The sequence below is a fragment of the Carassius auratus genome, unplaced genomic scaffold (genome assembly GCF_003368295.1).
Source record: "Carassius auratus strain Wakin unplaced genomic scaffold, ASM336829v1 scaf_tig00005214, whole genome shotgun sequence".
In the NCBI taxonomy this organism is placed as follows: domain Eukaryota; kingdom Metazoa; phylum Chordata; class Actinopteri; order Cypriniformes; family Cyprinidae; genus Carassius; species Carassius auratus.
In genome coordinates, this window is record NW_020523638.1 from 2,165,399 (window position 1) to 2,192,316 (window position 26,918).

Consider the following 26,918-nt stretch of genomic DNA (forward strand, 5'->3'; position numbering starts at 1 on the left):
ACTATTGCATTTTCCATTTGTCGGTCAAGCAGATAGTCCCACCCAAAACTCGTGTGAATAGTTGAGGAGTTAGTGTGTCAGGCTGGTCGTGGTGACCAAACAAACACAGCAATGTTTTGGTAGCACCACAATTTCGGAAATCAATCTGTACCAAACTCAGAGTTGTCTGTCCACATTAAAGTTATTTTAAACCATTAGTTCACCCAAAAAATTCAATTCAATTCCAAACCAATATTGCACAAAGTAAGAGGAATGCTTTGAGGAATGTTTTGAGGAATGTTTAACTCTTTTGTCCATATAATGAAGATTAGGGATTTTTTAAATGTCTTCTTTCATGTTCCACAAAAGAAGTCACGCAGGTTTGGGGTGAAATGATTTACAGTATTTTCATTTTGGTTTCCCTCTAACATTAAAGCAAAAACTCCCCCACAAGAAGTCTCAAAAAGTATGCACCTTCTCACTGAAGAATGTCCTTTGATTCAATAACCCTTTAATTTCAGTCATTTAACCAGTCAGTAATGAGACAATACAGCATTTCCTAACATCATCCCATTGTATACTGTGAGTTATTAACACAGAACTTGACTAAATAAATTAGAAAGAAAAAAAGTGGAGAAAATAAGTCTTTTGAGGTGGTGCTCACAACTCGTCCTACAGAGTGTGCATTCGGTATGGTCCACTGTACAACGCAGCACGAAGATTGAAAAACATCAGTAAAATAAGACCACGGAGACAAACACAAATGATAAATAAATAGGAATTAACAAGACAAATCTGAATAAAACACAAACACATACAATAATTCAAACACAAGTCTTCGTTTAAAAATGATCCTGAATCACATTTAAAAGGGTCCTTGCAGACAAATGGAGGGAAAAAAAACGCAACGTGTCCACCGTCGTACCTTATAGGTTCCCAAAAACAGTCTTTCCACTTCACAAAGTCCTCTGAACACGCTCCTCTAGGGTCATATTTTGTTCACATGGCTTAAGGTGTCAAAAGCTTGATCAGTTTTTGTGAAACTATGCAGCAGAATCAATCCAGTCTTTTTGTACATTCCTGTGCAGAATCCAGCACTACACAGTTAGATCTGAAACTGTTCCCACACACAACACTGGCTCTCTCTCACTCTCGCTCTCCCATGCACGCACATACACATCCACCCACTCACACATAAATACAATAAGGCTGAAACAGGTGCTTGTGGTACAGGTATGAATGTTATGTAGCATGTTTAGTTTGGTACCAATCTGTGACAGGAATCGTGTAAAGAGGAAAACGACGCGAGACAGCATTCCAGAGAAATCCAATGTCCCGCCATTGTATGACGTAGTATCTGTCAAAGACACACGCACATACGTAGGACTTGAAACTGGTAACCTTTGTTTCCTTTACAAAAGCCTTGCAGACAGTCTGACCGTCCTCTGATTTCCAGTGAAAATTGCAAAGCCGATGTGAATTTCTTAGGCGGTGCAAACAGTACAGTCTGAAACCTTTTTAGGTGAACAGTTTAAGGTGAAATTATCTTGGAATTTTATCCAAAGGTCTTTTAGTTGCCTCTGAAATAGTTGAATCCTTTTTCATGTATCAACTGAAGATTAGCATCCATAAACCCAAACTAACAGTTCAGAGGCTCATTTAAAGGGTTAGTTCACCCAAAATTGAAAATCCTGTCATTAGTTGCTAATTAACCCTCACGTTGTTCCAAACTCACAAGATGTTCATTGGTCTTCTGAACACAAGTTAAGATATTTTGATGACATCCGAGAGCTTTCTGAGCCTGCGTAGACAGCAATGCGACTGAAACACATTGTTAAAAGTCCATGTGCCATTAGTTGTTCAATCATAATTTTATGAAGCTTTGAGAAAAAAAAAAAATTGCTAAGAAAACAAAAAAGCTACTTTATTCAATGATTAAAGTAGAATGTCAGCAGAGACTGACACATGAGGAAAGAAACTGTTGAATAGGCAATATTTTAGTTTTCTTTGCACACAAAAAGTATTCTCATAGCGTCATAAAATTTTGGTTTAACCACTGATGGCACATGGACAATTTAATGATGTCCTTACTTCCTTTTTGGGCCTTGAATGTTTCAGTTGCGTTGCAATCTATGCAGCTTCAGAAAGCTCTTGGATTTCACCAAAAATATCTTCATTTGTGGTCGGATGATGAACGAGGGTCTTACAGGTTTGGAACAACATGAAGGGGAGTAATTAATGACAATAATTTTTGGGTGAACTATCCCTTTAAGAGGCAATGTATTCTCATTTTATCATTGTTGTGTGCAAGGAGTAACATGTTAATGGCTTGTCCTGTATTTCTCTTTGAAATGAAATGTTACAGGAAACATTGTACGTGAAAATGTTTTGCACGAGGATATCACATAGGAAGCAATGGCGAGCTAAATAGTGTGTAGAATCAAATAAAGAAGTTAGATTTGGCTCCCAACCTACCTTCTTTTAATAATAAAAATTATCAGGATATTTCGCCGAAAATGAAATTTTGGTACTTTACTCACCCTCATGTCATTCCAAACCTGTTAGACTTTGTTTCTCAGAGTAGCACTAAAAAAGTTCTTGAAATTGGTCCAGTGTTGTTTTGGACCCCACTGACTTCAAAATATCTTCCTTTATGTTCCACTGAAAAAAGAAATTCAGGTTTGACATGAGAGTGAGAAAATGATTACTGAATATCCATTTTCGGGTGAAATATCCCTTTAAGAAAAGATACAATCGAATCGACGACTTCACGCTTTGTACATGTTCGCGGCAGTAGCGAGCGCTAACTGCCCATTGGCTGCGACCACACATGGCTCCTCCTCCAATAGTCCGTTGGGGTCAGCGTGCGGGATGCTGTCGTGGTAGCTGCTGAAGCTGATGTTGTCCTCCTTCAGCTCAATGGTCCAAAATGGGGCGTTGAGTTTCCGATTGCGGTACTCCCGATACGTATAAACACCTCCGACGAAGCCCATGAGAAGAACGACCACCACGATGATGACGGCGAGGATGATGATGTTAAACTGCGTCCAGGACACTACTGTCAGGGCAGAGGCCGTGCTGTTGTGTCCTGAGGAGTCTCCCGTGCCGGACTGAAGGGTCGGTAGGCTTGGATGGGTGGTGGAGGAGGAGGAGGAGGAAGTGAGGAGGTGGGAAGCAGGTGTAGAAGCAACAGAACCGGTGGATTTGGGGTTTTCTGTAGTGGAGGTCTTGATGTCTTGACTCGGGAGGATTCTCACAGCTGAGAGAGAGAGAGAGAGAGAGAGAGTCAATGATTGAAATGGTTAGTCTATAAAGAGATGATAAAGGATATAAATGAAAAATGATTAACTTAGAGCTTTAGCTGAACACGTATTCAGGATCGATCGCAAATCAGCCAATATACCAAAGCAATTTAGGATTAGGACTGCATGAATAACCGTGTTAAATTCATGAAACAATTCAATTCTGTGATAAGCAGCTCTACAGAATAGAGCGCTTCTATTAAAATCAACTTAAATGGGAATTGTATCCTCCAGCATACACTCATGACAGCTTGTTACTTTTATGTATGTACTATTTAACACTTTTATTTAGGAACACACTTTTTAGCTTCTTTGTGTGTGTGTGTGTGTGTGTGGATGTGTGATAAGGATCTAAGAATAAAACAATGCTGACATGACATTTTTTATTAACACATTCATTTCATAGTTCATCCTTTGAACAGGAAAGAATGCAAGAATGCATAAAAAATGATCCATTCAACTTTTTCCAGGAAACTGAATAAAAAAAAAAAAAGAGAACTGCTCTGTGGTGTGGCTGTTTACATGATGAAAATGAGGATAAAAATACAGTTATTTTCAAGAAAACAGGAAGCAGATAAGACACGTCGAGCACGTCTCACTCCCACTATTTTTACGTTTTACCTTTTAAACTAACATTAACTTTGTTCATATTTTCAGTCCTGTGGTGGGGCACGTCCACATGACGGAACGCATTAATGCATTAACAAGCATTAAAGAGGTTAAAACTTTACTGATTTGTGTGGATTCTGCATATGGGGGTCTAACTGTTAAAATGTATTGTCAAAACAATGCAAATATGTACATTTAGCTTTAAACCTTGTCATCTGTATGCCCATCTCCATTTGTCTTCAACCGTAATGCTATTCTAATGTTATAGACAACATAACACTTCAAATAAGGCAGTGTCGAAGGAACAGTCTGCCCACACAGGAAGTCTACACTGACCCTTATCCTTAGTTAAGGTGAAAGTGCGAACAGTATAATAAAATCATAAAAAATTATCCAGGCTATATCAAAACTTGCACTGGTTATTCATGACTCATGTGGACGGGATCCCAGCAACCCCTCCAGCAACAAATGCCCTCACATACTTTTGAGATGACGCCATTATGAGTTACTAAAGAGAAAAAGGAAAATAAAAATGCAGTGACACATGCTTTTTCATCAGTGAGATGACATAGTTCCATTGTCCCATTCAGTGACTGTCTGATTAATATTGCATGCAAGCACGAAAATCCATTCGGATTTCCGGACAGTCATGCAGTTTCACTGGTTTGCCTAAAACTGCTTGCAAGATACTACTTTTGAGGAACCACCAATCATGTGATTTGCAAATACATGCAAGTTTCGTAAGATCATATGAGTATCTGTTTAAAACAAATGACAATTTCAGATGGACGGAAAGCCCATCATTACAACATATTAAAATGTTCTGAATAATCAAATATATATATATGGCCACTTCATTAGGTACACCTGTACAATTGCTAATCAGCCAATCACATGGCAGAAACTTAATTTACCTTTTCTTTTTTCATATTTAAGAATAATAGCTTTTTTGCTTTATTTTTTATCAAATAAATGCAGGCTTGGTGAGTATAAGATACTTTCAAAAACAGAAAGAAACTTTTGATCATTAAGGTATGTTCCCACAATGCATCAACCACGTGCCGTACCTCTCAGGGTGCAGTTGTGGAAGCGGGCGTCCCCTGTGTACCCACGAGCGCAGATCTCACAGTGTGCTCCCGCTGTGTTGTTGATGCAGCGGTGGCAGTGGCCTGTCTCAGGGTGGCATATTTGTGCCATGGAGCGGGGGTCTGCGTTCCCATTACACTCGCAGGGCACACACACGCCTGCTGATTTAAATAAACCGTCCATGCACACGCTGCATCTGGGGCCGGAGAAGCCAGGCTTACATTCGTCACATACAGGCTGTCCACTGGAATCTGTAAATGCATTTAAAAAACCTAGAGTTATATAATGGCAAACACAGCAAATAAGGGATTTGTAATTTATTCTATTTAGCATTACAATCATATTTTAGTCTCTTCATGCACAACCTTCAGTTCACTTTCTAATCCTGGGCTCATTTGAATGTGCAGTGGGTCTAAAAGGTATTTAGAGAGTTGTGCCACACTTGAAAATGCAACAAAATCTATATTCTATAAGACGCCAGTGCGAAGTTGGAGGGAACTGACTTCATACAATCTATTCTAATAAATGCATTTATTTATTTATTTTGATTTAGTCATAGTTTTTGTCTATTGCTAAAAAAAGTAATTTTGATATAGCCATATTTATCACGTCATATCAATCTATTCAATTTAACTCTAAAAACCGAATTACATTTTTGTTAATGAAAATAACATTTCAATAGACAATTTTACCTGTACAAGATGTCAAACATTTTCAACCATTCAAACCAGTAAACACACACACACACACACGTTTGTTTTTTGTGAAGAGTGGGTTCATCCCATAGGCATAATGGGTTTTATCCTGTACAAACTGTATATTCTATCGCCCTACACCAACCCTACACCTAAACCTAACCCTCACAGGAAACTTTGTGCATTTTTACTTTCTCAAAATACCCCATTCTGTATGATTAATAAGCATTTTGAAAAATGGGGACATGGGTTATGTCCTCATAGGTCACCCTCTCCTTGTAATACCTGTGTCATACCCATGTCATTATACAGAGTTGTGTCCTAAGGCACAAACACACACACACACACACAAACCAAATCAAGGTTTTATCTGCATAATAATATAAAACAGAATTATCAAATAACTATACTTTTCTTCTAAAACATTAATGTATTATTAGTATATTTTTATTCTTGTGGTACTTTGGAATATTTTTTGTACAGTACTATGCTCTAATTAATAGACTTATTGTCACAATGTTTTTTTTTTCATCTTGTCTTTGTTATTATTGATGAAATAATAAACAATTTAAACTATATATATATATATATATATATATATATATATATATATATATATATATATATATATATATATATATATATATAAAACTTACATTCAGAGGCTAACCACAAGGTGGCGCACCAGCATCAAATTTCAAGTCTGACACAATGTTCTTCAGAGGTGGCAAATCATAATGAAAATTAAGTGGTAATTAAGAATCTCCTTTTAATTTACTAATTTAAATTATTTTATACATAAAATGATTATGCTTAGATAATACTTAATGATTACCATATCCGTGGCATTTACATGAACTCCACTACAGTACTTTAAAATACCATAGTATTATGACGACCCAGAAACCATGGTATTGCCATTATTTGTTTGCTAGTGGAATACAAGAGGACTGAAGTGTAAAACATCTTTTAGAGTGTTCAAAGCACACACACACACACACACACAATGAAATATTGATGATAAGAAAGAAAGCCAGTACGCAGGATGTGTGAACGACTGTGCTAGATGAACATCCTGACCCGTCTGACTGCTGCAGCACTCATGACTGACCTACAACCCTCCGCTAGCAGAAACATCACACACTAATGCCAGCTTCTCTGCACTTTCAGCACTCAGGACATCTCTGATCAGTTTTCTCAATGGCCTCTGTTTCCACAACACCCCTCCCTGCAGCAGATCTCTCCCCACATCACCCACTGACCGGCCTCCCTGCCACGGCTTTGACATGAGGGACCGAGACACACTGCGGGACAGGGACAGAAGGAAGTGGCCAGGAGGCAGAGGAATTCATGTGGGCACTCCTCCCATTCCTGCCACGAGACGTCGAGGGCTGTGGCTGTGCCAGCTTCATGCTCCAGCTACAGACAGTGTGATGCCAACAGACCAGACTGGCCCAGCTTCAGCATCACCACACTCACGACTCAAGAGTTTAACATGCACACACACACACACACATGACCTCAGATCTATCTATCTATCTATCTATCTATCTATCTATCTATCTATCTATCTATCTATCTATCTATCTATCTATCTATCTATCTATCTATCTATCTATCTACAGTTTTTCACAATGTGCATATCATACTGTATCTAATTTTACTGTTATTTTACTAGAGTAGTTTTACATATATAAAGTGTCCTACTGTACTGCTTCATCTCTCATTTTCTGCTCTTTTGCATTTTCCCTCTCTCTCCTATATAAGACAATAATATAATTTCAACTCAATACTTCATGTCCACATATTTATTTATTTGTTGGTTCATTAACCGCATAATAGGTAGCACAATGAACAGTCTGACGATCATTGTCAGTGCAAATATATTGACTGTAAATTATGCATTACATATTTGACCTCTAAATATATAACTAACACTGTGTACACTTATATAAGAGTTCTGAACTTCCAGTGCCCTCTCTCTCTCTCTTTGACTCTCCTCCTCAGGCTCCAGTGACCGTAAATGTAAAGTGACAACCCAAAGCCACATCACCATATCTGTTGCTGTGCCACTGCATCCAATGGAAGGGCAGCTGAGATGGAAACAAGGTCTCTGATTGGCTCATCTGCTCTGCACAATTCAAATTTTTAGTTGTGATCAAGATTTAAATCCAGGTTGTTTATAAATTCATGAGGAATGGACAATCCCTGACATATCAATCATCGTAATGCAGTAATAGATGTCAGGTGAACTAATTAACAGGAGAACTTTGGTCACAGGAGATACTGTATTTTTTGGCCCAATCAAACTTAAGGGGAAGTATTTTCAGTTAAATTATTCCTGTGATGGTAAAGCTGTATTTCCAGAATAATTACTCCAGTCTTCAGTGTCACATGATCTTTCAGAAATCAACATGATGATTTGGTTTTCAAGAAACATTTCTTAATATTATAAATGTTCAAATACGTTTGTGGAAACACTGATACACTACCATTCAAACGTTTGTGTTAAGTAAGATTTAAGATTTGAACACTTTTATTGAGCAAGGATACATTAAACTGATTCGAGTGGAATCATAATGTTACAAAAATATATTTATTTTGAACTTGCTATTTATCAAAGAATCACAGTGTTCAACATTGATCATTGTCCCGATGACTAGTCGCCGGACTCATGTGCTGAACGCAGAAGCTGTGCTGAACCCTGTCAGCATGTCCCAGAGGAGCAGACTCACCGAGATGACAGCTGCTGCTGGAGGTCTCAGCGGAGCAGGGACAAGGCACACAAGCGTCCGCAGACCCCTCACCCCGACGCCGGTAAAAGTTGGGCAGACACTCCTCACAGTTGTGGCCCTGAGTGTTATCCTGACAGTCCAAACAAACACCTGAGGAGAGAGAAGCAGCATACACAGAACAACTGATCATTAGCAACAGTATCCACCTTTTACCAACACTGGTTTGTGGTGCAAAGCGTTTACCCTTTACTGCACGTTGTTTTTCTCCTCGTTATTTACCTGCAGCAGCTAATGAACCGGAAGTCTCACACATAGACTTACTTCCGCGTTGAAGAAAAATTTGGATAGACTGAACATGGGACTTCAAGAGAGTCTGACGTAAAGCATTGCATAAGATAAGAAGGTGGGACTTCTGTTTGTCTGAGAAACACTGTTCTGGAGCTCTGGTTAACACTGTTCCTAGCCCAGGGCTTTCACGCGGAGGGATATAAAACAAAGACGTTTCTGTCACTGCTGTTAAAAAATACAAACTTAAAAAAATGTTTTTTTGTTCATTGAAGTTAAGAATTAAATATAAAATGAAAACCCTGGCAACTAAACAAAAAATAAATTAAAAAAAATGAAAAGGTGCAAACTAAAATAAGAAGAAAAAAGTTAAATAGAAATATATATATATATATGCATGCACTTGAACAAGCAGTTGACAAACAGCAGACTGAGGCCCGGCTGAAATGATTTAAGACAAACACACCTACACTTCTCAGATGTCAGCAGTTTTGCTTAACAAATGAACACACACACACACACACTCCAGCATGAGCATTATGTTGATAGGGGTTTTTGGTCCTGATTCAAATTGGGGTTAATTAAGCCCAAGTTGCCTAGGATACAGGGAGGAAGAGAGAAAGAGAGAGGGAAGTGTGGAGGATGTTGTGATGAATCACAAATCTGGAGATTTTTAAGGAACAGTTCACCCAAAAAGAAAATCTTATTTTATTCATCTTCAGGTCATTCTGAGGTAAGAGTGTATTTTGTATCTTGTATTTTGAATTTTATATGAATGTTTAAAACTATAAATTAAAAATATATTTTCTTAATATGTATTTCTAAATATAGTTTAGAACATTATTAACATTATTTTAATGGATACATATTTATTTTGTATTATAAATTTACTATAAGTTGCATGCATTTTTATGTTTAATTATATAAATGCAAATTAACAGATAATATTGAGCATTATGTGATTTAATATTTAAATATTAAGCTTCGTATTGTTACATAGAATATCCAGGAGAATGTTATGTATTGTGAGTGTTTATTTGTGAGTGTTTATTTATTCATTTATTATCTGGTTTGATTTCCCCCCCTAATATTATACATTATGGGGGAGGGGGGGTTATGAAGTGTGTTTGCCAGCAGTTTAATTATGATTTCCTTTTTCATGAAGTTCTGATGTTGCATAGAAACGTTATTCCATTCAATTGAGATCTGCAGATTTGAGATGAACTCACCTAGTAACTCTAGGATCTAAATTTAATAGAATGGTTTGGTGTTATTTATTAATCTTCATTCCAAATTAAAATATTATAATAATATTTAAATTCTTCTGGAGATAAATGATAGCTTTGTGTAAAAATAGCCTGAAATGTAATTAATTATTCATTAACAATCTTCACCTGCAGAGAACTGAACACAAGAACCAGTCTAATTTGCAGAAAAACTTTAGTTTAGGGACTAAATCACACTATTAACAAGTTTTTAATAGCATATATATTACTAGCATATTGGCTGTTTATTAGTTCTTATAAAACACACATTAATGCATTGTTATGCATGACCATATTTTACATCCTTTAATCCACCCCTTATCTAAAATTAACAACTCATTTACAAACTATTAATCATTTGAACTAATCAGCTTTGTCCTGATGGATGATCTTCTGGATATAATTCCTGTTTTATATTGTATTTAACTCAATATTCAATGCAGAGACATATCTTTGTGTTGCACATAATTAAATAAAGACTATGAGAAAACTTTTTTTTTTTTTTTTTTTTCAACCAAGATTAAACTTTTCTTTGTGGTAACCATAGCATACATGACCCTGGACCACAAAACAGTCTTAAGTGTCAATTATTTTTTAATTGAGCTTTATAAATCATCCAAAATATGAATAAATAAGCTTTCCATTGATGCATGGTTTGTTCCTTAGCAATTCATATTACTAATCAAAACTGATGTTTTGATATATTTACAGTAGGATATTTACAAAATATCTTCATGGAACACGATCTTTGGACAATGTATAATTTTGAACCATACAATGAATTGTAGGCTATCGCTACAATTACACCCGTGCAACTTAAGACTGGTTTTGTAGTACATGCTCACATATGACATTTTCTTTCACCTTTAGTGTTGCTTTCACTATGACAGACGCTTCAAACTGAGCTTATGAACTTTAAGCGTGAAATGTGTACATGGATCACAAGTGTTGTTTTTTTTCACTTTGTACGAGTTTCTGTGAGGCATATGTTTTCTTCTATATTTCATGAGTCCATCATATATACATGATTCATCTGTTGTCTAAACAGGGCTTTTAAATGACGCTGAAAGTGTGCGGGACTGACCTGACTGAGGGTGGCAGTAGGTAGAGTGGTTGTTGCATTGGCACGGTTGACATCCTGTGCTGCTGAAGTGGAAGAATCCAGGATGGCAGTCGTCACACTTGGGCCCGTATACACCTGTCTTGCACTTACACAGCCCTGAGCTGCAACAGAGAAACACAGAAAACACACATGAAAAAACTATATCACTGCTTGACAACATGCATGACACTGGCAGTCTGGAAATTGTGCCTGCTTGTGCACATCTTCTTTGTGCATCCAGTTCCTGTGGTAGCTTATCACACACATTTCAGCTCACACGTGGCTTTGCCTTAGACAGCCTACAATCCTGGTCTAAAACGCAGTCACACACACTTTAGAGTAGTCTAGACCTTTCAGTTTTATTTCCACCATTTCTGCATGTGGTTACACATGAGGGATCTGTGGCCCAGACCACATTTGAAAACCATCTGCTGCTTCAGACCGGATTCCAGGAATCCTTCTCTTTCTCCCTCTCTCTTTCTCTCTCTTTCTCTCTCTCTCTCTCTCACACACACATACACACACAAGCGCAAACACATGCATGCACACACACGCACACACACACACACACACACACACACACACACTAAAGCTGTTAACCCAAAACGACAGCAGTCTGACTACTGAAACTACAGAGTCTTTTGGAAGTGTTACATATGTAGGAAATCAGAGAACCAACCAACAGAGGAAATCAGACACCCAAGAAGAAAATAAATAACAGAGAACGATCACCGTACAGTTCATCTATTTATGTAGAACCAAAATCACAAAACCACTAATTATACAGTATTTTTACATTTTCTGTATGGCAATTACAGCTCATTTGATTGGCCAGAGCAACCATTACCAAAGATGGCATATTGTACTTCCGGCAGCTAGAAATATTATTTTGTAAATGAAGGTTGAAACGAAATACATTTTCTATTTAAAAAATACAGAGTTCTGGCATGAAACTCTAGATGGCGCTAGGGCTGCAAATAAATCGATGCATCGCGAATTGAGAAATGATTCAGCATCGATTCTGAGATTTTCCGAATGCATCACGATTCTTTCTTGAATCAATTCTGAGCTTAGTTTTGAACCGCAGGTGGCACTACAGGCTTTAGAAACACCCATTTCCAAATCATTACAGACACTTGAACCTAAAATAATCATTCATAAATTCACAAAAGGTTGAAGGGAATTACAAAGGCATTCACAGTGGGCTGTGTTTACATTAATCTTGCATCATAAAAGCATTCTAAGATGAAGTGAAATTACAGAACGCACAAGCACTCTTCTTCATGAGCATTTGAGTGTGCAGATAAAAACTAGATTAGAGCGCCATCTGCTGCTGAAATCTAAGCTCAGAATCAATTCAAGAGGTATCATGATGCCTTCTGAAAATCTAAGAATCGATCCACGAATCGATTCTGCATTTATTTATAATCCCAGCACTAGATGGCACAGTCCAAAAGGTCTAAATCAATCCCACCTAATGACATCATTACCAGATGGCACAGCTGACTGGTTCTCTCCTGTATCGGTAGCCAATGAGCTGACTGCTCAACATGCAAATATATGACTAGAGCTTGCCGTGCTTGCTTCAAAAACCCTCCACCTTCCCCAGCTCCACTTGTATAGATCTGCTACGAGGTGATTCATGTATGCTATATGGGAGTTATTTTGTGTATGTTATTTTTGCAGCAGCAATATTTCTTACATGCTCACAGCAGCATGTTGTGGATGTATTAGCATTAGCAAGACTGGATACTTGCTCTGCCGCAGCAGCAGTGCAGCAGATCTAATCTGCCAACACCAAATACATTAACATTGTCATTTACATTACCACACTAATCCCTCTGGCAGTTGTCATGGCAGAACTATATTTAATTGTACTTAACATTTTTTGTTGCCATATGGGTGAATGTAACTGGTCGTTAGAACTTCAAGACATACTAATCAAACAGCTTGAATAAACACCACCAAATAACAGTCTCAGAAGTCACTGAAAATACAACAAAGCACTATATATATTTTTTGATGAAGAGTACAATGGAAAACGGCTGTGGATTTGTTTGTGCATACATACAGCTGTCACAGGGTACGTGTGTATTTGTGCAAGGTACGGTAAACTTACAAAACCAGTTCTGATCCTTCTGTGCCCAAAGAGAAACCACTACTGAGATAAAAACGGTATGTTTAAGCAATAGCAATGCTTGCCTTGACAATTCCACTAATGAACCCTTGTGCTTATCACTCTTTCATTTAGTAATTTTGCTGATTATGATAATAAAGTATGTTTTAGCCCTCACTGTCTTGAAACAGTCATTAGTCGAGTCCCCAAACACATGATCACGCCTCCATATACCCAGATCAAACACACACTGCTGCTGCGTCAGTCTGGGGTGAAGGTTGAGGTGAGGTTGTGTGATTGGCTCTTGTGTGTGAGGGGAGCAAGTGATAGATAAAAGAGGGGCAGATGATGACACCCATGGGACAGGTTTAAAGCTCTCAGCCATGCTGACAGGATCTCAACGCTGGCGACCCCAGAAAAACAACAACATCAGTGATAACAGAGACAACGGATGAAGCACAAAAGAAAGAAGAGATTTGAGAAGAAGTAAGGAGATTTTTATCACATCTGAGAATAAATATAAAAAAGAATAAATATAAATAAAATATAAGCAGACTTCGGGATTATCATTTAGTAAAGACTTTATTTATATATAATACAGTAATGAGATAAGGGGAAATGTGTGTAAATTTTCAAAATGATGCCAATAAATGGTCTTTAAAATAGGGACGGGATCAGTGTCATCACCTTCACCCATATTTACAAGCAAAATGTTGATTTAACATATGAAAATTGTGACACTTCTGTTTGGCACAGATGCTTCCTGCCATCCGTCAGAGAATCACACCTTCCCTGCACCTTCATACACTCACCCAGTGTGCAATCTGAATGAAGAAATACAGACACGCTTCTTAAATTATACATTATTGGTCTAGAGGAAGCAGGGGAGTGGAGAAAAACAGAAAGAGAGACAAGAGGAGAAAAAGAGACAAAGAGTGCTACACCCTATTTTGACTAGATCTTAGGCAGAGAAGATGCATATTTAATATGATGAGTAAAAATGAGCTAGTGAGAAACAGACATACTGTCTGATCAATATACTGTAATGTATCTTTCAGTGTATGTAAAGAATAATGTCCCAATGTAAAAAAGTTGCATAGTACACACACACACACAATATAAATAATAGAATAAAATAAGTAAATATAAGACACATACATATATTTTACGACACACACATACACATACATCAATGTGAAAATCTATGTAATTATATTATAAATGTTATATATTATTTTCATGACAATTAAGCCTCTGATTCACAGTACTACATTCACTGTACATTATAAAAATAATATCATTATTGTAACCATTTTTTAAATTAAAAATCCGTTTTTTTTAGATATACTGTATATATATTGAAGTAATTAATGAATAAGATTTAACTTTCTTTATGCAATATATCTTACATTTGCTAATATCTACATCATGTCAGTTGCTGTAGTTCACATTCACTGGAATTGGTGTAACACCTCCTGCCAAAACCATAGATATATATAAAAATCTAAATAAATAAAAACCCTCGGCACTGTCACCTAACACACATCCTTTTAACGTGATGGGGTGTTATTAGACACATTTGCACTTGCTGAGGCAGAGCGTGTGGGTGGGTACGAGGATATGTGCATGTGCACGGGCCAATAGACAGGTTGCCATGGCGATGGCTCAGCTCCCAGAGTATTCTGGGGAATGAAAGTGAGGTGTGACATATATGACCTATCAATCACATCCTCCAGAGAAAGAGAGAAGGAGATCAAGAAAGAGAAAACGGCCAACTGTTAACAAGGGTTCTCATGGCGGATGCAAAATACAAACATCTGCCTTTCCTAGAAACACTATGGATTCAAAGATGAGTCAGCGAGAGCATATAAAGATGCCTGTTTCCCAAACACACAAACACACACAAACACACACACACACACACACAGAGTGATCATCAAGGTCAGATAATGATCAATCACACCCTGTCTCGTGGCCTTCCCTTGCATTGATATTCATTAGCAGACAGAGCCATCGTCTGTGTGTCTGTGGACAGAGACAGCTCTCTAAAGCCAGCTGTTGAACACAAAACAGGGCAACGTTTCGTAGCTGTTAGCATCATGATGCTTATCTAAATGCATCCACCCCCATTCCAGAGTCATACATTTAGCCTTATTAAAAAAAAGGCAAGCACATGGATGGAAACACAGCACTGTGTATTAGGAAAAGTTGATAAATCCGGCTTAAAACACATTTTTGAAAACAAATTCTTTGAAGCAGGCTACTGAAATCCAGGCTGGCAGAGAATGTAGGTTATTTGTTGTCATAACATCTGTGGAAATACCCGTAATACCAGAAATAACCACGTCCAGCCATTAGCGCCATCCCAGCAGTGGGAGCAAGGCATGATGGTATTGACAGGCCATTTGCATACGATATATACTCTGTCATACTCCTGAAACATTACACATTAAACATTATCAAGTCTTACTCTGTGTCTAAATTAATTTACATTTAAATAAATATTAGCTACAATAATAATAACAAACTAAAATATTACTGCATGTGAAATACATTTATTCAAGTGAATGGAATTATGGGTATTCCCACAGTCTTAATTTTCAGTTTTCAACTTTCTGTGAAATCTTTCTTCAGCATCAAATCAGCAAATTAGAATGACTTCTGAAGAAACACTGAAGACTGGAGTAATGATGCTGAAAATTCAGCTTTGCATCACAGGAATAAATTACATATTACAATATATTAAAATAGAAAATAGCTATTTTAAATTGTAATAATATTTCACAATATGACTATTTTGAAGGTATTTTGATCAAATAAATGCAGCCATGGTAAGCATACTGTAAGAGACTTTACAAAAAAATTAATCTGACCCCAAACATTTATCTTTTTATATATATATAAATATAATTTTTATGCAAAATACGGAACTTATTTTAGTTATAGACAATAGCATTTAAAAAATAGTGTTTAATTTGGATCACTTTGTGAATTAATGAGAAATTATTGTTTTAGAATTGGAGATGATGAGGCATTAACAAAACTGAATTGAGTCAAATTCATTACTCATGAGTGACTGTGCTTGTTTCATATTAACCCTTATAATTCACAATGGCGTTTGATAAAATAAAAGCAAAAATCGACCAGCATCAGGCAGCGCAGCCAGGTTTAGCAATCCAACACTGCCGGCTTGACACTTAATATATCATAAGATCACCAGGGGCTTCCTTAATCGTCTGGATTGGTTGTGTATGTGTAAGTGTCTTCAGAGAGACGCACTGTGTGGAGCAGGCAGCAGTAGCAGAAAGCTCATTAATGTTTCAGAGACCCTGGGGTAGATCAGCTGCATATTAACTAGGTCAGTGTTACACAACAACTGGACCCCCTTCCCTCGCTCTCTCTCTGCTGCCATGGAGATGCCAGCATCATTCTCCTGCCTGCATCTTTCACAACCATGACAACCGTGGAGCCGGCCTGATGCTTTCAAACTCAAAGACTTAGATGTTTTCCTAAAGGGGGAAGAATGCATGAAAGATCTAGTTTCTAAGCAACTGATGCTGTGCTGATCCTAAAACCTGTACTTGCATCATACTTTACCGACTTCAATCACAGAACACTTTTTGATATGTCGTACAATGCATGCTAAGTGGTGACTGATTTGGGGTTGTTATAGAAGAGTATATTCCAGTCCTTTAATCTGATTGGCTGAGCAGCGCTGCATGAGTGAGGCTTTTTACAACAATGAGACTTTTGCTGTTTGTGTATTTGTCCAATAGTTTTACTTGCTCGAAGTTTGACATAATGTCAAATTAAAAGTTTTACTTTAAAATACACATCAAATCATAATGTTTTAGCAATTTTTTTTTTGTGATGTGTTGACTAAAATATTAAAGCACATGAAACATACTTGATTATAGCCTATCAATATGACTATAGTGTGTTAATCAGTATTACATTTAAATGTCAATTAAACATTTAATTTAGTTCTCACTTAAGCATATTCTTTCCACAATAATGATCATTTTTACTACTTTTTTATTTTTGTTTAAAAGTATTCTATAGTATGCTACAAGTGACTGGAAAAGGATTATCTCATTATTCCTCCTACAAATGTCCAAATTTAGAAACGGAATATAATCCCGATCAAGATTTAAATGTGTAGATGCACCTATGAGAAACTAATCTATAGTGGGGAACAAAAAAGCAAGTTGCAGTTTTGATATGGCCATTAGGATATGCTAATATAAGAATTCATAATAGGCACTGGATTCATATTGGCTGTAATAATTTCCCTGAGGAGCTCTTGAGGTATGAACACAGCCGGATGCCAGGCTGAGCAGACCAGTGATTTCACAGACATAATTTCTGTACAGCATAATTCATTATTATTAGGAGCTGCGTTTCAAAGATCACACAACGTCGAAGCTTTCTTGCTGATTTAAAAGATGTAGGTCCACCTGAACAACGACTGACTTGTTATAGCTAGGCATCAACTATATCTCCACATTACAATATATTAGAATGAATGCTTGGGTGCTTTTGAAAAGGTATATAACGGATCATAAAATGTGACCTTCATAATGTGAGTCTGCAGTTCAAAGCTGGTTTTACTTCACATTCTTAACTGTAGCCGACAAAACTGTATTTGTCCTTAAAGATATGTGGAAATTCAGGCTTAATCCTGATTTTGGTCATGATCCCAAAACAAAGCTGGGATCACGACAGTCGGCTCCCTGCAGGGAATGCCATTTAATTAGGATCAGTATGTCTCACTGTAAACCTACTAAACAATTAAAGCAGAGGAGAAATATGCCAACGGGAAACTGATATTGAGCTAAACTGCCTGTTTACTTATCTAAAAAAAATTTACCCTCATGAATTTGCAAAAAAAAGAAATCGATTTTCCCAGGATGCCTCTCACCTGTCACAGCTGGAGCCGTCGGCCCCGAAGGAGTCACATGCGCAGGGCAGGCAGCCGATGGTGCCGTTGGTGAAGTGATCTTCCTCACACTCTTCACACTGCAGCCCGGTGTAACCCGGCATACAGTCGCACTGACCTGTGTCACGGTCACACTCGTCAGGATCTGACACTCCTTCACCACTGCAGTTACATACCGGCTCTGCAGGGGAAACACACACAACGGACTGCTTATGAATTTATGACAAGCAAAGAGGGGCAATGCTAAAATCATCAAATATTGATATAAAGCCCCAATAAAGTCGTCCTGTATATCTGCTCTCCCTAATATCTCAATAGTTTAAGACAGAGTATCCTGGCTATTTATTTATTTATTTTTGTCTTAATTTAAACCTAACTTAATGTCAAAAATATAATTTATCATCACTGAATCAATCTAAATATATTAAGTTACAACAATAAAACTAAATTTAATAGCTGGATCAGGTTGAAGTAGCTCTGTATGGCAACAACTCCAAATATTTCTTTGCAATGCAGGTTTAACAAAGCAAAATTAGTACAATCCCCGGTAACACTTTATAATAACTGCATGCTATTAATCATTGGTTAAGCATTAGGAAACAGTTAATTCATCATTTATAAAGCATGTATAGACATTTATAAGCAGTTTATAAATACAGATATAAATGCTTTATACCTGATTTAAAAGCATATCTATAATGTGTTTAATAATTGTTTTCTCATACTTTATTAATGATCAATTTATCATTTCTAAATTAATTATATCATTATTTACACACCAGTTATTAAGGAGTTGTCAATGGTTCATAAGATCACTTAGAAATTGTAAGTAAATGATTAATAAACTATTTAAATGTGCATTCATACATCTTTTTATTCAGACATATAGTAATAGTTACTTATAGTGTTAATAAATGGTTTATTAACATGTATTTCTACTGTAATTCAGGGTTAATTCAGGTAGTTATAAAACATATGTAGTTGTTAGTTAACTATTTTTGTGAGCTCATCTAAAGTGAGGACTATTTATGCCTTGTAAAGCTTTTACAAATGAGATTTAAAGGCTGTTAATATTTCTATGTTCTGTATCACTGTGTGGTGTTTGTTTCCTTTTTTTTGTTTAGAAGATAACTGAGCCTTTAAATATCCTTTATAAATGCTTTATAAGGCATAACTAGACTCACTTTAGATGAGCTCACATACATAGTAAACTGACCACTACTAAATACTTTATAACTACCTGAATTTACTACATTTCTTGTGATCTTATGAATCACTGGCAACTCCTAAATTTTGGGTTTGTAAATAATGCTATACTTCATTGAGAAATGATAAATTGATAATGAATAAAGTATGAAAATACAATTATTAAACACATTATAGATATGCTTTTAAATCAAGAATAAAGCATTTATATCTGTATTTATAAACTGCTTTTTACTGTCTATTAATGCTTTATAAATTATAAATTATCTGTTTACTAATGCTTAATTAATGATTAATAGTGTGCAGTTATTATAAAGTGTTACCCAATCCCCACACAAATGGAGAAACCCATGATAAACTGTTCCCCATCCAGAGTTGAAACACAAAGTCCTGTTAATGCAGCACTGCTGCTCTGTAGTAATTTATTCTTCAAGTTCGAGTCCACAACGCATCACACTCCATCTCGCTGATCTCTGTCGGCTATAATAAATGACTCCCTGCAGTCTGATTCTTTGATAGCTCATTAAGTTGATATTAGACTGAGAGAGTGCAGATCTTTAGTATGCAGGAGAGGATGCAGGTCCTTGGAGAAAAAACACAGACTCTAAAGGCAAATCAGGCCGAATCTGGCTGAAGGGAACAACTGAAGCTTGTGTAGTTCCAAATCTATATCAACTTAAGTTGAGTCAAAGATGATTTTCCAGCAATGTTGCTGCAATTTTTAAAATCTACATTATTTGTCTCAGAACTATTGAGTTGATCAGCAACATCTGGATGTGGAGACCAGCTGCAATTAAATCTGGAATGGAATATAGTAGGTTGTATGTTTTTTTATTTATTTTTTTATTTAGGTACAACTGGGAGAGACTGAAGAGAGCCAGAATTGAACCAGTGTTTCCCCGGGCCAGAGCTCCTCTATGTTTGCTTATGATCAAACGTGTTCGATCTCAAAAAGCAAAGAGGGCTATATTTATAAAAATGTAAAGTGCATTATTCAAGCAACCTCTTATCCCTTAGAGAGGACGGCTTATTCGCTTTGGTGGGTCATTTAGATCAGGGGACAGAAATCAAAGCCAGGCGACGTGTTAAAGGAATAGTTAATCCAAAAATTTAAATCCTGTCATCGTCATCATCATTTTGTTCCAAATCCTGACTTGTTCAATCGAACGTAAAAAGAGGATTTTAGTTGTAAGTCTTTTACATGCAATTAGTTCCCATGTGTGAACAAAGGCTTCAAACTTCAAAAAGGACACAAAAACATCACAACAGAATCCATACAAGACTATATTTAATAATCTCCTAAAGATATTTGACAGCACTAGCTCAAGAACAGACTGAATTTTAAGCTGCTGTTTGATGATAATCCATTGAGCTGGATCCGGATCACCGACTGAACTCCGTGAACTTGAGAATCGGATCAGTCTGATTGAGGAGCAGATCATTCAGACTGATTCTGGGAGCTGGATCCACTAATTCATTCACAAAGTCCAACTGACAAGAGTCATTTGTTCAAAAACCACATACAGTATCATTGCTTCTCATACACAAAAGAAAGAAAAGTCATATGGGTTTGGAATGAGATGAGTTAATTATGACATCATTTGTTTTTATCATAAAATCATAAGATCATAAAATGTAATTTTTGTAAAACTATAAAACATGACAATTCCCGTAGTAGCATCACATATATATATATATATATATATATATATATATATATATATATATATATATATATATATATATATAAACTTCGCTGCAATATATACTAGTGTTCAGAAGTTTGGGGTCAATGTGTTTGTTTTGTATGTTTTTCAGTATTTTTTTATTTATTTTTAAATTAAGAAATTCATTATTTTATTTAGTAAAGGCTGCATTAAATTGCACAACAGTAAAAGTGACAGTAAATATATTAATAATGCTACATTATAATGCTAATTTTTACTATTATTATTATTATTATTTCAAATAAATGCTATTCTTTTGAACTTTCTATGTATCAAAGAATACTGAAAACAATGTATCACGGCTCCACAAAAATATTAAGAAGCACAACAGTTTTCAATATTGATAATAATAAATGTTTCTTGAACATCAAATCAGCATATTGGAAAGATTTCTGAAGAATGATGTGGCACTGGAGACTGGAGAAATTATGCTAAAAATTCATCTTTGCCATCAAGAATAAATTGCATTTTAAAATATATTAAAATACAAAATGAAAACACTTAATTTAAATGGGATTTTATATATATATATATATATATATATATATATATATATATATATATATATATATATATATATATATATATATATATATATAATTACTGCAATTTTGATTAAATAAATGCAGCCTTGAAAACTATTTTCACAAACATTTTAAAAATCTCACCGAATGAAGCTATTTGACTGGTGGTGTATATATAAAACAACACAATAATCAATGCACTCGGTCACCTCTATTAACGAACACAATCAATGTAATGTTTCCAATAACATTAACAATGGCATGTTTGACTTGCAGTTTAATGCACATGACAGAAGATTCAGATAAATGAACTCCATTAAGAGCCAGACGTCTTTCTGTGAATCTCCCATGCTTTCATCCCCAAGAACCCATTTTAGCAGATTTACTGCACTAGGTCACCCAGAGGGGCACCTGCCGAAAGGGAAAACATCATTTGTATGCAGAGACAGACACACCTTCTGAGACACAGAGCTGCAGTGTGTACGTAAACACCTTCTGCTCCTGAGGGGGGCTGTGGAGGGGCGGATAAGAAGCTTACACATCCCAGTCTGACAGATTAAACATACATGCATGCCCACCAGACTCATCGCTTTATAACAACGATAATATGAAAATATTAAATATGACAGAACGATTACAACTGAAACAGCAGAGAGGATGATGCTTTGATGTGAGGTAAATAAGATGTGGCTTCATTGACCTCAGGCATATGTTTTAATGAACCCACAGGAACTAAATGATCTGATCATTTTGAATTAGGGTGCCATTGAATATTAGGGGCTGTTCAAGCTAAAAGACAAGACGGACACTGAGTATCAGACAACAAAAGAAATAATGCTTGACAAATGTGTGTCAGTGTGAAAGACTGAGTCACATCTTTCAGACAAACATTCTTCTGTCCATGCTTCTGGGCCATCTAACACACAGCTGTTAGGTCAAAGTCGCTCACGTCTAAAATCAAACACATTATAAAGGATTTCTCTTTTTCATTTAGAATATTTCCGATGTGCAGTCAGACGCCCCTCTAGCTAAAGTCTTATACATAACAGGAAAGCTCTGACAGCTGCAAAATGCATCTGAATTAGTAAAAGAAACATGTGAACAGCTGTCGTTTCTAGAGTTGTATATCATTAAGAAATGCCTTTTCAATTCCAATTCAGTTTCTGAATTTGAATCGATGTGGCAAACTCAATTGTAAATTTAAGCAAGTCAAATTAATATGGAATAAAATGAAAAGAATAAAGATAAATTAAACGTGCCGTTGTTTTCAATAATAATTTCATTTTTCTATATATGAACTACCCATGTTATTATATACAAACCATATGTATTTCTATTAGGTCATTGGATATTACATAATAAATTAAAAATGAAAAAAATTATTATATAAAAAAGCTAAATCAAATAATAAAATCTGTAAAAAAAAAAAAAAAAAAAATGAAACAAAAAAAACATAGTTTATATATATATATACTGACATGCAAAATTTGCATAAGCCTAATACCAACAAAATGTCATCTCATTGAAATTCCAATATAAAGCATACAGTATCACTCTAAATTGAAGTAGATTTCTATATAATGATTCTTAGTCTACTTTCTCTGGCCCTTAGGCTGTTCTCATAGTGTATAATGCCTCTAATAAAGGCAGGATTAGACAAAGTCCATGCTTTTGTGAACATTGTCTCCTGAATATAACCTCACCATCAGGAACAATGGCTGCAGAATGTCTAATCAGTGACAGGGCACGGAAGGGTTAAACATCTGTAGAACATTTAGCCTTTTTCTGATTTGAAAATATGTTCATGTTTTTTTTCAAGATCATTTCTAAAATGTGTGTAAAAATCTAAACCTTTGCAGTATAAAATCACTGGGGTCATTGGCCTCTTTGTAAATGCACTGGTGATAACTGTATCTTGGGGATTTAGCATTATTAAGGAAAAGTAGGCCAAGTCTACAAATACTTCCATATGAACAATTGCTTCACCCACACAACCATTTCATGCAAGATTCATGTAGACTTTACTCTCATTAACAGTGTGACCTGGTTCTTTAACACATACACACTGATCTCTGGCCTTTATTTCCTACCAAGTATCACCAGAAACACACTAACAGGAATGTAAATAACCTCAGCTGAATATATACTGGAAAAATACTAGCTGAAGGTGTCGTTTAACTGACACAGCCCACAGGTCCTGAATCCCTTCATAATGACTGGGTAAAGTCAGGACAGACAAACTACTGAGTCCAGTTAGGACAAACACCCTGCCGCTCAATCAGTGAAGGGCCTGTACGAGCACATTACAATATGATTTGCCATATTATATCAATGGATAGGCACTTATCCAGCATCAGACATCATAAGATAGACTGTTGCATCATCATTTTATGTAAGTAGAATAAATATCCAGTTGTATATTAAATCAGTGAATGGATGGATTACTTAGACTCTATGGCAGATAAGAGTATAGACGTATAGACAGACAGGATAGATAGATAGATAGATAGATAGATAGATAGATAGATAGATAGATAGATAGATAGATAGATACCGATAGAGTGAGGGTGACTATTGATCGATAGCTCATCAATATATCATGATGCATGTCTTTGACTGCAAATGAAGTGATTGCTGAGAGGCAGACGGAGGACTGCAGGAATGATGTGTTGGTACAGTACGAGATTAAAATGACAGATCAGAAGCCAGGAAAGGCCTGATAATCGCATTTAACTGATAAAACAGACTAAACAGCATATGCTTTTAAGGATATTCTGATTTTGAATAGGATTCCTGTTGCCAGAAATGTGATTTCTTAATTTCAGTATTCCGCTATTTCGTTATCCATTTCAACTCACCTTGAGAATTGTCCGAGGCTGTGCTAAAACCGGGCACGAGGTCTGATCTGTCCGCTTCGTTATCCGACATCTGCGCTTCTTTCATCCGTGTCTCAACAGAGCTGAGCTTCCTCCGAGCAGATGCGGCCATGTAGATGGGGTCAGACAGAGATGGGGTGGTGGGCTCCGTTGTTGGTGGTTTAATGGTGGCTGCTGGTGCGGCGACATTTATCGGTTTTCTGGCGGACGCGATCGAGGGCGCTGGTGTTAATGCGACAATACCGAGCCGGTCCCCTGGAAACCCGCTCGCGCTCGTGTTTGGATGATCTTCAGCGACTGAACGAGATTTCTTTATTACTAGAGGCAGCGCATCGTAGGAATGGACCGCCTCGGTTAACCCCATGCACACGAACACGATGAATGGGAAAGTCGGAGATGTAAACATCATTAAGGCAAGCCACCACATAATAATATTCTCAACGCTCCATGAAAACCTCTTCGAGACGGACTTCGCAAGGTCCCCGTCCTCCAATTTCCATCGGGTTATTCCAAACCAGGTGGTTTCCAAGTCGCCCCGATGTAGCCTACTCCACCATATCCGAGAGAGACCCCCTTTTTCTCAATGGCTCTGATCCGACTGCAAGGTGTTTGATCCGCACCGACCTGTAGTAGGCTAGTAGCGATGCGCAGTGGAGTGGCACACTCACTGGCCAATCAGAATGCAGGACGAGACAACCGCTGTGGTGATTGGTGTGTTTTTTCTCTGCGCATGATAGACGGTGAGGCGTCTGATTGGTTAAGATCAAGCTCATCGAAACCTCGCTGGCTGGTTCATGCAGTCAGGCGATCATTAAAACATTTTCATTTTATAGCCTATTGTTGAATCAACCGTGAATAAAAATAAGAAAACACGTTTCAAAATATCTAGCGACTTTCAAAACAACAATATCATGCAATGCTACTTCATTGTGCGTCTCTGTGAGCGATTGATAATAGTTGTATTATTGTCATTATGGGCGTACTAAAGGTTGTCTAATCTGATTTTAATGTACGCTACACAACGACTAGTTAATAATATGAATAGCTAATAATTGTATTCTATTTTGTAAAATTTTTATATAAATTATTTAATTCTATATTATGGCATAATATTATGATCGTTTGTTTGCTTGCTTGCTGTTTTATGTGCGTTTATTTATTTACTTATTTTAACTGTTTGTTGAGGTGGTATGCTATTTCTAGCTCTCTTGATATTCTGCGACATCAATTGCTGAGCACTCTTAGGTTATTATCTTCAGCAGCACCATCTTCTGGTTGCACTAAAGAAAGAGGAACAATTTTGCAGATTTCCTCCTGTGTTGGGATTGTGATTCTTGGCAAGATGGAGCAGTCCAATTGTTCAAATGGATTGTAATATGGCTTTCAATAACAGATAACTCTTCAGATTACAGTAGGCCTTACCAGTTTAATAATTGACTAAGCTTTTTTTTATTATTATTTTAGATGTGTTAGTCTTCTCAATTTAAAAATTTGTGTATATATGTAATGAATCTTTATGATAAAAATAGTAACTATAGTAACTATAGCATAATGGATTTGCTGCTACATGCAGTATCTGAAACCTGACAGAATGATAGAAATGCTTATATATCCTAGATCTAGTTGCACTAAAATATTTGTAAAAAAATTTTTTAACACTTTAAAATAGGTAACACTTGTTAACTATTAACTACAACATTTCTCTCAAAGAAACAGTCACAAAACAGTCACAAATGGCTTTGTAATGTAATGTAATTATGGACAATGTTAACAGAAACTGCCAAAAGTCTGTGCTGTTTCTAAGAATAGAATACACACTGGGCTTGGCCAACAAGTGACAATATATGATGGCCAAAACAGTCCACTGATGGTGGTAATGTTAACAGAAACTGCCGAAAGTCTGTGCTGTTTCTAAGAATAGAATACACACTGGGCTTGGTCAACAAGTGACAATATATGATGGCCAAAACTAATGGTGGTAATTACACAACCCAGAATCATTTTAAGGGAATTTACTCTGAGCGGACTATGCAACAATCTTTGTTTACCCAAAAACAGAAACAAAATTCTGTATACTTTTAATCACCCTCAAGTTGTTCCAAACCTGTATGAGTTTCTTCTTTCTGTTGAGCACAAAAGAAGATTGAACAATGTTGGTGACCAAATAGTTGATGGTAGCCATTGATTTCCATAGTAATTAAAAAATACTATGGAAATTAATGGCTACCGTCAACTGTTTTGTTCAGGTTAAAATGAAGGGTGAGTAAATGATGATCTCTCTCTCTCTCTCTCTCTCTCTCTGTCTGTCTCTGTCTCAAAAAAATCCATTATGTAGAGATAATGATGGTCATACTTTATGCCATCTTAATTTTGTTCCTGTATTGAATTTAATAGTAGGCCTACCTGAGCTTTGTTTGAAATGCTTTTATTGCATCATTGTTTAGAAGAAGAGTCATTCCAACCTGAAAATAT

The 26,918-nt window shown here is 36.4% G+C and overlaps 1 protein-coding gene across 1 annotated transcript; it reads right to left on the reverse strand.

Moving 5' to 3' along the window:
- Positions 1–468: 468 nt before the first annotated feature.
- On the reverse strand, positions 469–25,077 carry LOC113070748 (multiple epidermal growth factor-like domains protein 9). The gene is made up of 6 exons (XM_026244170.1): positions 24,429–25,077; positions 18,096–18,294; positions 11,041–11,180; positions 8,407–8,556; positions 4,958–5,227; positions 469–3,238 (listed from the first exon to the last, which is right to left on the reverse strand). The coding sequence occupies exons 1-6, from the start codon at positions 24,871–24,873 to the stop codon at positions 2,748–2,750; spliced, it is 1,695 nt and encodes a 564-aa protein (XP_026099955.1). The 5' UTR covers positions 24,874–25,077; the 3' UTR covers positions 469–2,747.
- Between the last annotated feature and the right edge of the window lie 1,841 nt (positions 25,078–26,918).

Excerpts from the sequence above, each read along its gene's own strand:
- LOC113070748 (XM_026244170.1), bottom strand. The coding sequence starts at position 24,873 with ATGTGGTGGCTTGCCTTAATGATGTTTACATCTCCGACTTTCCCATTC. Across the intron at positions 18,295-24,428 it reads AGCCTCGGACAATTCTCAAG|AGCCGGTATGTAACTGCAGT; the intron begins GTGAGTTGAAAT and ends TTTCCCCTGCAG. Across the intron at positions 11,181-18,095 it reads GACGGCTCCAGCTGTGACAG|CTCAGGGCTGTGTAAGTGCA; the intron begins GTGAGAGGCATC and ends TCTCTGTTGCAG.